Source organism: Pongo abelii, chromosome 6, assembly GCF_028885655.2.
Source record: "Pongo abelii isolate AG06213 chromosome 6, NHGRI_mPonAbe1-v2.0_pri, whole genome shotgun sequence".
Lineage (NCBI taxonomy): Eukaryota > Metazoa > Chordata > Mammalia > Primates > Hominidae > Pongo > Pongo abelii.
In genome coordinates this window covers 77,925,291-77,938,887 of record NC_071991.2, presented here as the reverse complement: position 1 = coordinate 77,938,887, position 13,597 = coordinate 77,925,291, and the positions used below count along the sequence as shown (strand labels likewise).

General features: G+C 36.3%; 1 protein-coding gene across 1 annotated transcript in view; it reads right to left on the bottom strand.

The window, feature by feature from the left end:
• The window catches only part of COL28A1 (collagen type XXVIII alpha 1 chain), a 162,238-nt gene that overhangs the window by 107,447 nt on the left and 41,194 nt on the right, over positions 1-13,597 (bottom strand). Inside the window, exons 12-13 of the mRNA XM_002818208.5 lie at positions 9,298-9,366; positions 8,111-8,179 (exon numbers count right to left, since the gene is read on the bottom strand). Coding sequence (XP_002818254.3) covers positions 8,111-8,179; positions 9,298-9,366 — 138 coding nt within the window. The remainder of the gene's footprint in view (positions 1-8,110; positions 8,180-9,297; positions 9,367-13,597) is intronic.

Genomic DNA, 13,597 nt, shown 5'->3' with positions numbered 1-13,597 from the left:
CAGTCTTTTAGGAGAAAAAAGCAGTGATCCAAAGTGTAATTACTATAAACCATCAGAGTAATATTCCACGCCATCAGTATATTCTCAAGTCTTCCAGTTAAACACTCAGCATGGAAGATGATCATTAGCCAGAGAAGAGAAGTAGAAGGTACTTAGGTTAAATGAGCTATAGTTTAATTTATTAAGATAGTACCAAAAGATTATTTTTACAAGACTGAAATCCTTCTATTAAAAAATCTCAGTGTCCTTTCTAAGGCCATGAGAACCAATTACAACTATGACATACTTACTTGGCTTCCAACGAACATCTCTAATAAAAAATAAATAATGAAGGAATCTAATTATCAGTTAACACAGCCTGATCAGTGAAATGCTTTATCTGAGACATTAACAATGAGATGAAATATGATTGTCCATTATGTTCATCTTATTACTTTCCGTAGTAATCTCAATAGTGTTAATAATCAATAAAAATGCTTTCAATATGCATTGCAAGCATTAGAGATAAATATGCTAATAATAATAGTAACTGTCCATTATCTTCAAACAGTGTCATCTACTTTATTTTTTAATCTCAAAGTAATTATAGTTCTCTTTCAGGGTTTTTTTTTTTTTATTTACAGTGCTCTGAATAACCTTGCATAAAAAACAAACAGATCACCCTGACAGTCTTAACCAATTTAATTTTTATGAATCAGTTACATCTACCAGACCAGCACAAAACTAGTGGTAATCACATAAAGATGACAGATGACGGTTCAAAAGTAGGTCTTGGAGCTAGAATATTAATTCAGTCTATCAGCAGATTTATATTAGTGTGGCAGTGAAAAGAGAGTAGTACTAAATATGAAACACTTGAAATAATTCAGGCAAAGAAACAAAAGTAAAGGACTTTCAGTAGAACCTTTGTCAGTCCTCAGATAAGTCTTTACCTTACTTCTAAATAATTCAAAAATTCACATTGTTGGCTGAGCATGGTGGCTCAGGCCTGTAATCCCAGCACTTCAGGAGGCTGAGGCGGGCAGATTACCTGAGGTCAGGAGTTTGAGATCAGCCTGGCCAACATGGTGAAACCCCATCTCTATTAAAAATACAAAAATTAGCCAGGTGTGGTGGCTGGAGCCTGTAGTCCCAGCCACTTGGGAGGCAGAGGCAGGAGAATCTCTTGCAGCCGGGAGGTGGAGGTTGCAATGAGCCGAGATCGCCCAATTGCACTCCAGCCTGGGGGACAAGAGTGAGACTCTGTCTCAAAAAAAAAAAAAAAAAAAAAAAAAATTCACATTGTTGATTTTTTTATAATGACATTTTGGTGCAACATTTTGATATGTTATTTAGGATCTTCCCCACCTTTGTTATGATTTTAGTTCCCAATTAAGTATAACTCTGTGTAATTATGACTCGGAAAGCAAGCAAGCAAGCAAGAATTTCATGTTCTGGTAATATTGTTAAAAACTCTCAACTACAAACAGTTAGAAAGACACGTAATATACATTTTTTAAGATGAATTTTAAAGGCATGGAAGAGTCCAAAGAAGATAACAGAAATTACAGGGTTCAAAAAGAGAGAATCAAAACTCAAGAACTCTAGCATATAAGTTAAGCATCTTAGGTAAGCATCTAAGCTGGTGCTACAGCTGTCCTGAATAGAAAAGTGTGCTTGTACGGTGGGAAGAAGACTAGGAAATTTAGAGGGAGGAACAGTAGCAAAGACTTTGGCTCATGCAATGGAAAATGAAGACAGAATTATGACTGAGAAACTGAGATTCCCACAAACTTATAGACAGTCTCCAACTTAAGATGGGATGGTTTGACTTAAGATTTTTGGATTTTACAATGGGTTGGTCAGCATGTAACCCCATGGTAAGTCAAGGACCTCCTTATGACTTACAATGGGCTTATGGTTTCTACTGAATGCATTGCGTTTGCATCCTCATAAAGTAAAAAAATATATAAATCAAACCATTGTAAGTTGGGAACAATCTTTGGTGTTACCAACACTAAATGCATGTTCAACTTACAGTATTTTTGACTTATGACAGGTATAGTAGGATGTAACTCCATTGTATGTCAAGGAGCATCTGTATATATTCAATGAAAGAACAAAGTAGAAAAAAGCCATCCCATCAACACAATGATATGAATGACAAGAATCATGTCTGCTTGGTTTGGGCTTGTAATGACTAAAAATTTCTACCCTGGTCCTGTGCTGTGTATGAGTTTATGATTTCAACTGGCATTATCTAAGTGGTTCATGAACACCTTAGTGAAGACATTAACATCAAGGAAACCTCTGGAGTACATAAGAGATACAAACACAAACTCCTCTCAAATCCTAAGAACATTTAGGATTCACAATTAAAGCCCAGCTGAAAATAATTCAGATGGCAAAGTACAAAACATAAAAGAAAATAACTCACAATGAATAAAAGTAAACTAACACAATGTAAACTTCCTCAAGAATGTCAAATAATAGAATAAAATAATAGAAACAAAAAAGAAGTACTTTAAACACTTAATGGTCTTAAGGAAATAAAGGAAAATACAAGAACAGTATAGTAAAAAGATAATAAATATAGTTAATAAAAGGCAGATTTTAAAAAATAACTAAGAATTTTTAAAATACTAACTTAAAAATACAATGAATGAGTTAAGAACATTTTATAACCTGATGAAGATAAATTTGTGGATTATAAGTTAGATTTGAGAAAATTATCCAATTGCAACCAAATATCTAGTAGGATTTCTTGATAAATAGAATGGGGAAAGAAAATATTTGAAGAAATAATAGCTAAGAACTTTTTTAAACTATGGAGTCCTCAGATTCATGAAACAGTAAATCTGAAAAAGTATATGTGAAAATATATTCACACTTATGTGCATCATAATTCCTCTACAGGAAATCTAAAGAATAAAAAAATATTGCAAAAGCAGCCTAAGGCAAAAATAAATTACTACAAGAAATTATAAACAGACTAAAGACATGGAAACAGAAACCATGGTTGCCAGCAGGCAATGAAATTAGTACACAATCCAGACTGCACCAGCTAAACTATTCTTACAAAGCAAACTAAACAATGGCATTTCAACCAAAGGCTGAAAGGGTTTAGTGCTAACATATTTTTACTGAAAACATCTTCTGAAAGAAGTATTTATTGAAGAAAACAAAGAAATCAGCCCAGAAGAAAAGAGAAATTTAGGAAGCTATGTCAACTAGGAAATGGGTAAATATATGGGTAAAACTATACAAATACTGACTAAAAAAAGTTCAAAAATAATAATAAATAATTTTGGTAGGATGAAAATAAAGTAGAACTAAGTCAATAGGAATAATACTCTGAAGGTGGAAGAAATGATTGAAGTAAAAGTCTCATATGGTCAGTAGATTTTTCAGGAGTGGGTGGCAATATTGATGACATTTCAAACTTGTTAGTCAAGAAAACATGTTAGGAATCAACCTAAATGCCCATCAATAGTAGACTGGATAAAGAAAATATGGTACATATAAACCATGAAATATTGCACAGCCATAAGAAAGAATGAGATCATGTCCTTTGCTGCAACATGGATGGAGCTAGAAGCCATTATCCTTGGCAAACTAACTCAGAAACAGAAATCCAAATACTGCATGTTCTCACCTATAAGTGGGAGATAAATATTGAGAACACAAGGACACAAAGAAGGGAACAACAGACATTGGGGCCTACTTGAAGGTGGAGGGAAAGAAAAGGGTGAGGATGGATAAATTGCCTATCAGGTACTATGCTTATTATTTGGATGATGAAATAATCTGTATGCCAAACCCCTGTGACATGCAATTTACCTATATAACAAACCTGCAAATGTACCCCTGAACCTAAAATGAAAGTTAATAAAAAGAACACATATTAAAGTTTACTAACCACAAAAAAGAAACAAAATATGTAAAAATATATACAAGTATATGTACACATATATAGATATATAAATACCAAGTTGTATATGTGCGTGTATATATGCTTGAGATATGTATATATATTTGATATTTTGCCCAATTTCTAATTAGATTTTTGATTTATTACTGAGTTTTGAGAATTTTTTTTAAAAATGTATTCCCAATACAAATCCTTTGTAAATGTGTAGTTTGTGAATATCGTCTATTTAGACCCTTAACAGTGTCTTTCACAGAGCAAACATTTACTACTTTGATGAAATCCGATTAATTACTTTTTAGGGGAGACCATGTTTTTGGTGACATGTCTAAGAAATCTTCATCAAGCCCACAATCCTAAAGGTTTTCTCATATATTGTATTCTAAAAGTTTTATAGTTTTTACATTTTATATTTAAAGCTATGATCCATTTTGAGTTACTTTTTGTATAAGGTGTGAGACTTAAATTGAGGTTAATTTTTTGTGTTTGCACAGACATCCAATTGTGCCAGCACCATTTGTTAAAAAGACTATGTTTCCTCTATTGGATTGCTTTTGCAATCTGTTGACTATACTTGTGTAGGTCTGAATCCGGGGTCTCTATTCTGTTCCACTGATCATATTTCTATAATTTGCCAATACCACACAGTCATTATTACTGTAACTATATCATAAATCTTAAGACCAGATAAGTTAGTATAATTTCTCCAAGTGTATTCTTTTTCAAGTTTTTTAAAAGCTATTCTAGCTCTTTTGCCTTTCCATATTAATTTTAAAATAGCCCTGTCCAAGTCTAAACAAAATCTTGCTGGGGTATCAAAAACATTTGCACTAAACTTTTACATCAATTTGGGAAGAATTTACATCTTTATGTTGTTGAGTCTTCTAATCTATAAACATGTCTCTAAATGTATTAAGTATTCTTTGATTTCTTTCATCAGTGTTTTGTAGTTTTATACAAGTCCTATACATGTCTTATTAGATTTCTACCCAAGTATTTTTCTTTTTTAGCAATTAAAAATGGTGTTGTGCTTTTAATTTTAGTTTCTATGTGTTCATTACTAGTATACAGAAATTAAATTGATTTTGTATGTTGATATTGTACCCTGTGACCTCGCTGAACTCACTTGTTAATTCTAGGAGGTTTTCGTATACATTTCTTGGGATTTTCTATGGAGGCCATCATATCATCTGCAAATAAGGATAGTTTTATTTATTGTTTTTATACCAATGCCTTATATTTCTTTTTCTGGTCTTATTGTGCTGGCTAGAACTTCCAATATGTTGAATAAGGCTGGTGAGAGCAGACATCTTTGTCTTGTTCCTGATCTTAGAGGGATGCATTCACTCTTTCACTATTACACATAATGTTAGCTCTAGATTTTTCATAGAAATTGAGGAAGTTTCTCCTCTATTTCTAGTTTTCTGAGAGTTTTTATGAGAGATTTATCAGCGTTTATTAGGGTTTTGAGTTTTGTCAAATGCTTTTCTGTGTCTTTTGATGTGATCATGTGATCTTTCTTCTTTAGCCTATTAATATGGTATATTCCATTGATTAATTTTCAATTATTAAGCCAGGGTTGCATCCACAGGATAAACCCCACTTAGTTATGCTGTATAATTCTTTTTATATATTGCTGAATTCTATTAGCTAGCATGTTGTTAAGAATTTTTATGTCTATATTCACAAGGGATATTGGTCTGTAGTTTTCTTCTTATGTATGCTTAGTATTTTATTTTGGTATCAGGGGAAAACTGGCCTCATAAAATAAGTTGATAAGTGTTTCTTCCTCTTCTATTGTCTGAAAAAGATAGGGAGACTTTACTGTATCCATAATGTTTTATGTTTTTTAAAGAAAATCTAAAGCAAGAGTAGTAAATGTACTAAGTATAATTGTCTACCTGGTGGAGGTTTACCAACTCATTCTCTATATTTCCAATATGCTTAAAATATTTCATTATTTAAAAACAAAAACATTTTAAGAACGACAATGAATAAGTGACACTCATCCTTAAGTTTAGTGCTGAGTTTGGAAGGCATAAATAATAGTAAAGCACAAAGTTCTTTGGAAAAAACAATCATCAATCTATATTTTAAAACTTTTTATGCCGGGCACAGTGGCTGATGCCTGTAATCCCATTACTTTGGGAGGCCGAGGTGGGTTCATCACCTGAGGTCAGGAGTTCGAGACCAGCCTGGCCAATATGGTGAAACCCTGTCTCTACAAAAACTACAAAAATTAGCCAGGCATGGTGGTGGGCACCTGTAATCCCAGCTACTCAGGAGGCTGAGGCAGGAGAATCATGTGAACCTGGGAGGCAGAGGCTGCAGTGAGCCGAGATCATGCCTCTGCCCTCCAGCCTGGGTGACAGAGCAAGACTCTCTTAAAAAAAAAAATTTAATTACGACTTATTTCTTTGACATTTTCAGAATGTTTCCAGCTCTGAAAATCATCGACCTAAGGAGAACCCAATCTTTTAATTTTATAGAAGTTAAAATTTGAGACTTTGCTAAATTAAATACATCCACAAGTTCTTTGATATTTTTCATAAGGGGGCAAAATCTTTTTCTATTCCACTCAAATCTGAGCTGGTCCTATACTTATTTTAGATATCACAGAAATGATGCTGTATAATTTCTGAGGCTGAGCCTTACATGATGAGTGGTTTCTGCCTATTGGAACACTCCTGCTTGGATTCAAGCTGCCATGTTGTGAGGAAGCCGAAGCAACCACTGTAGCTGCCCATGTGGAGGAGAACTGAGGTCTCTGGGCAGCAACCCCTGCTAAGCTCCCAGACAGCAACCTGCACCAAACTGCCAGCCATGTGAGGCCATTTTTAACATTCCAGCCATTTTAGCACTCCATCTGACTTCAAGTTACACAGAACTCTCATGTCAACCCGCAAAATCATAAGAAATAACAAATTATTGTTTTAAGTCACTAAGTCCTGAGGAAGTTTGTTAAGCAGAAACACAGAACCAAAATAGAGAGCAAAATAAGTTAGTGATTTATCTTTAATGGTACTATCTATTTAGTGGAAACTAAGACTAGATCACTGATCTCTAGATGATTAGTCCAGTGTATTTTTCTTCCATATGATGCTCTCTTTTTTGAATTAGTATATTCAGACATTAGTGAAAAGCCTAAACCTAAACAATATGTTGCCATTTCACTCGCAGAGTGCAGTAAGGAAGTGTATGTTTCTGTGAATATACACATATGAGGAACTATGCAGTGCAAAGACAACTTCAAAGACCAGATATCCACAATCAGTTGTTTTTATTTGTACCTAAGTGAGTCAGCTACTATTTTTCCCTAGGAGAATAATGATTACTTGAAAAGATAACAAGTTTCTTATACCAGAATAATGATATTTTATTCACTTCCTCTCCAAATGTCTTTTAATAGAAATTTTTTTCTTCTCCAACAACAGTAAACTTCAAAGCTACATAAAAGAGATGCTGTGAATAACACAGGTATTATCTGTCTACTATTATCAATCCTAGCTTTAGAGCAGACTCATGGATTAGATAATGAGCCAAGTCCTTATTCTCAGTGATTTTTCTTGTGGTTACAAAGAAATCCATTATAAAGTATAAACATTAGGCTTGAGTCCAGATCTTTCTAGAAAATTTTGACACATGAGAACTCTTTTCTTCTTGTTCAAGTTGATTAATCTTGTAAGAAGTTACAGTAAAAGACAGTTGGTTGTAAACATCATATATATTTACACATATACATATATACATAGTTCTATTTCAAGTGTTGTGAAAAATAGCACTTGGATCTGGTCCTCGCATATTTATTTTCATTTGTTGCTCATAAAGATACAAGTTGGTTGGGAGGCTGAGGTGGGTGAATCACCTCAGCTCAGGAGTTCGAGATGAGCCTGGCCAACATGGCAAAACATCATCTCTACTAAAAATACAAAAAAATTAGCTGGGCCTGGTGATGTGCACTTGTAGTCCCAGCTAATTGGAGGCTGAGGCAGGAGAATCACTTGAACCCGGGAGGTGGTGGTTGCAGTGAGCCGAGATCGTGCCACTGCATTCCAGCCTGGGTGAGAGTGAGACTCCGTCTCAAAAAAATAAATAAATAAAATAGATACAAGGTGGATTAATTTGACCATTTATTCTAAACAGAAAGAACAAGTAAAAACTATGTTTGTCCTTTTCATTCCATCTAGAATTTTTGCTACTTACTGGCTGTCCAGGCTCACCAACTCCAATGGGTCCTGGAGCTCCCAGTCTTCCTTCTTGGCCTCTTTCTCCCTAAGAGAAAGAAATGATAGAATGAAAGCTTGAGATTTTAAATAAAGAATAAACATAGCACAAAGTTCTCTCAAGGTTTCAACAAAGATAAATAGTAAAATAGACAAAATGTTCATATTCATAAAGGTAAAAAATTCTAGAGGAAGAGAAATAGCTCGAATTTAAGTGAACAAATTACCCTAAAATGTTTATTATCTCTTCTTGTCCAAACGTAATTCAGCATTTTCAGTTTTCACAAAATATTGTGTAAGAATTGGCAGGACAGACTGTGTGGCAATGCACGTTGGTTACTGAGCTGACTAAGCTGACAATGTGTGTGCTGTGCCCTGCCCTCTTGCCACCATCCAGGAATGTCACTCCTTCCTTGTCCCCACTCTGTCCTATTTCATCTCTCCTTTAAGCTCTTTTCAGACTTCATCTCCTCCAGAAAACTTCTCCATAACTCTGTCAACATAAACTCCACCTTTCCTGGAGTCTCAATGTGCTTATTGTTGAAATGCTATACATGGGGATATTCAATTAAATTCAAAGTACACTGTTTTGTACTGCTTGCTATTTTAATCCTGCATCAAAGTCTTATTGTCACAACCACTTAGAAAAGCTATTCAAAATAGGCACTTCTGCTTTATTATATCCTGCATAATGTACAGCCTCACAGGATGGACATTCCTTCCTTCCCTTTCTAGTTCTCTACAAACCTCTCTGCCAACATTGACCTATTCATTGCCATGGCCCTCCTGGTTTCTGCCCCTTTATGCTTATTAAATGTGAACCATGATTGTTGATGTGTTAAATTGTTTCACTTCCCAATAATATATTTGCATGTGAATGTTTAAAGTCCATGAAAACAACAGAACTACATGTACCTTGGCAAAAGGGTGGGTATTTGGAGACAAGTAAGTTTTTCATTCCAACAAAATTAAAAAATACATTAATTATTCTTGTGGTAACTGCCCCTGATAAGCACATTTCTGTGTCCAAGCATATAAAATGAAGTAACTTCAGGAAGCCTCCTTGTGTCTATTGGGTTTAGGCCAAATGGAGTTCAAATCACGGCTCCCCCAGGCCCTACAATAAATTCGATAGTCATCAGTGGGCAAAAAGACAAGTATCTTTACCTTAATACCTTGCTGTCCAATTCCAGGAGCTCCTGGAGAACCGTAAGGACCAGGGGGACCTGGCTCACCCTGGAGGAAGAAACAGTGACATCACTTATATGTTAGGTCAACTCAATAGTATTGATTAAGCAGCTCTTAGATGTATGGTTTTGCAATAGGGGCCTTCAGAGCAACAACAAACCTAGTACATTGTGCCTGCCCTCAATTGTTTACAATTCATTTGGAAAGAAAACACAGACCCAAGATCAAATTATCCACTAGGCACAGTAGTCACAATATCTGGGTCCACAATCCTTTTAGGAGCCTGCAAATACGTTCCAATTGTAATTTTTTGATTCAAAATAAAAATAAACATAATGACTGTATAACAATGAATACAGCTTGCATTCATAAATATAATTTTTGAATATTTTTATGGAGGAAGGGGCCCACAAAGTCAAGTGTTTTCAGGATCCATAAAAGGCATAACGCGGCCATCACTCATTCATTCACAAATCTTTAAGTGCTCTGGAAGACATATTTTGTTTCCTCCCCATGACTGTCCTTTCCCAGCTTTCCTTCCCTGCTGATAAACCCCCGATTGAGTCAGTCAGTGGGCAGCTGTTCTTTGCCCTCAGAGGTGCAGGATGAATGATCATTGGCCTAATGCAAGATGGGAATCCCCTTTCCCTTTGTCACTGATTCATCTCAGTTGGTCACATGGCTCAATTCTGACAAACGAGATGTGAAGGACCTTACTGGATGCAAAGGAGAAAACTGCCTTTGCCTCTTCTTTCCTATATAGAGATGTGATAACTATCTTGTAACTATGAGGCAGCAATCTCTAGGACGAAAGCCAGCAGCTGAAGAGGCCTGGCTCCTGGATACCCTCAATGAGCAACTGATCCAGTCCTGGACTACTTGCCTTCAAATATTCTGTTTACTCAACAGCAAGAATTCTTATGATTTAAGCCACTATTATTCAAGATTTCTGTTACTCAAAGCCAGAGCATTTTGAAATAATAATAGCCTATGATGTGGCAGGCCCATAATCGAATTCAGGCATTTTAGAACTAGATGCAACCATTGCACTCAAACCCCTACATTTCACAGGTGAGAAACCCGAGTCCCAGAGAGATTACCTGGCCAGCCCAAACTCACACCTGAATACCACTCACACAGTTACAGCTCTTTAGGTCTCTCGGGCTTTAAGCCCTGTGGCATGATGATAGGGGAAGGGGAGTGGCTATTGTCTCCAATTACCCTTTTCATAATCTTATTTTTTTCTGTTTATCAAAATAATATGTCTCATTGTAGAAAATTGTCATATATTAAAAAGCATGCACGCAAAGAAAATTTTAAATTACCTATCTATAACTATTAATACTATAAAATTTCGGTATATTTCCTTCCAGTTTTTTACATTCACACATGTACCTTTAATTTGTGCTAAGGAAGATTTCTGAACACTCTTATGTTTCAGCTAATGAATATTTGCTATTTAAAATTTCATTCAACCCAAAGATTTCTCTCTTCATGCTTTCACTAACCAACAGTAAAATGAAACAGGAAAGTGAAACAAGCCTTCTCTGAGATGAAGGGAGATAAAGGAGTTTTCAGAAATATTAAAGTCTCAATTTACCCCAGAAGCTTGTGATTTTGGAAGGGACACCTAGTAACCAGAGCAATGTTCTGTGGATATAGTAAAGACATTGCTTTACTATAAGAAGCCTGTAACCGATGTGGTGGCTCATGCCTGTAATCCCAGCACTTTGGGAGGCCAAGGCAGGTGAATCACTTGAGGTCAGGAGTTCAAGACCAGCCTGGCCAACATGGTGAAACACTGTCTCTACTAAAAATACTAAAAAAAAAAAAAAAAAAAAAAAAAAAAAATTAGCTGGACCTGGTGGCATGTGCCTATAGTCCCAGCTACTCGGGAGGCTGAGGCAGGAGAATTGCTTGAACCTGGGAGGTGGAGGTTGCAGTGAGCCAAGATCACGCTACCACACTCCAGCTTTGGCAACAGAGCGAGACTCCGTCTGTTAAAAAAAAAGTCTGTTGACTTTGACCAACTGCGAACGAGAAACAGAAGGGCTAAGAAGGGTCAGAGTCAAACCAGCTCCCCAGAAGATATGCACAGGCTCAGGGTGATTTAAAACAAAGGAATCCTGCCTCAAAATGAGTCATCAACATTTATGATCCTTTGATATTTAAGTGGATTGAATTCAAAAGTAACTACTGTGCATCCTGTTGAGTATAAGTCAGTCTGGCAAATATTTTTTCCCTTAAACTCCTAAGGTTGTACTTGTTTTTCTATATTGATTAAGTTTTCTGAACAGCCAGGGGACTGACATTCTCATTTTACATGTTTTTAGCTGTGGAATTTATCTCTCTTCATAATATCAGACATAAAAGTTCTTACTAAATTTGAATTTGTTTACTTAATCTCTGTCTCTGTCTCTCTCTCTGACTCTGTCTCTCTCTCTCTTTTCTTTTTTTTTTAGTTTCCCTCTGTCACCCAGGCTGGGGTGCAATGGTGTGATCTCAGCTCACTGCAACCTCTGCCTCCTGGGCCCATGCAATTCTCCTGCCTCAGTCTCCTGAGTAGCTGGGATTACAGGCATGCGCCACCACTCCTGGCTAATTTTTGTACTTTTAGTAGAGATGGGGTTTTGCCGTGTTGGTCTGGCTGGTCTTGAACTCCTGGCCTAAAGTGATCCACCTGCCTCGGCCTCCCAAAGTGCTGAGATTACAGTCGTGAGCCACTGTGCCTGACCTGTTTACTTAATCTCACAGTTGAATCAAGTGCTAGAGAATATATAGCTGTCTAGAGATGCCAAATTTTCACTTCCAAATGCCTTTTTCTTACAACTTCTCATGCTCCCCATTCAAGTTGGAATCTCCTTGTCAGTTATACAGGTCGCATATGGGTGACTGTCTCCATCACTCAGCAAATGACACCAGGTAGTTGCTATGTGGAATGCCATGAAGTTAAATTCAAAGAATCTGAAGACATAGTCCCTAAACTTAAGGGACCAGCTTGAGAGATAAAACATACCATTTAAAAATAGGGTGTGGGATAAAAAACTACATATTCGGTACAACATACACTACTCGGGTAATGGGTTCACTAAAATCTCAGAATTCACCACAATATAATTCATTCATACAACCAAAAACCACTTGTACTCCAAAAACTATTGAAATAAAAAAATTTAAATATATATATATATTATATAACATATATAATAACAATACAAGGTCCTAAATTCACTTATTCTATTCATTTTTTATCCCTTCTATATGTAGCATTGGTTCTGTAATGGGTCAGAAGGCATCTAAATTATATATTTGGTAGAGAATTTGAGGATTTTTTGAGTAGTGGAAGTTCTGCCCTACTTGGTACTTATCTGATGTTTGATCAGAAACAAACCAAGAGCCCAGGTTGGTGACAAGAAATTGGTTTGGTCATTACCTTGAAATGTATGGATCAGGAGAATCAAGAGTAGAAGCAGCTCTCTTACCTTGAGCCCATGAAATCCCTTTAGCCTTAGTCAAGTACCAAGAGCAGCTGAGCAATATCTTAATATTGCTTTACAAGGCAGTTGCAGGGATCTGAAGATTACAGAGGGATTGCTCTCCTTTACCTGAACACAGCCCCTTAGCAATGTAGCTTCACATTTCACTTGCTTAAATTTATTTCTCAGGAGCCTGGTATCTCAAGATAGGATCCACAAAACAGTATTGGCCTATAGCTCATGTTTATTCCCTTCCCATTTCCCCTTTTTCTTTCCTACAGAGATTCCTGAGGTAGTAAAGAAAGTGGTCCTGACTCTAAAATATGCTGTCTGGGTAAAAACAAAACAGGGAGGGAAGAGTCAGCACTCTAGTCAGAACAGCCCTGGTAAGACGGCAGGCATGATTCCTTTCCTGTTAATATTCCTACCCCAGCCCTTAGCAACACACACACACACACACACACACACACACACACACACACACACATACACAGAGAGAGAGATTGCATGCCCAAAAGATTGCATGCCCACAGTACTACTAATTATTTCTCTACTTTACTTTCATTTGCCATCAGAGCCATTTACCAACAGGCAAGTATAACAAAGAGGTCTGGGTTAAAATGAGTAGCCCCAGAAAGAATATGTTTCTCATTACCTCCATGTGAGTGTGAATGTGTGTGAATGTGAGTGTGAGCATGTGTGGAGGCAGCAAAAAGTTTAGGTAAACTACCTTGGTCCTTTTCAGAAATTAAGAACACCCATGCTATGGGCTTCAAGAGGACAGGAAGCCAATGTTTAATAAA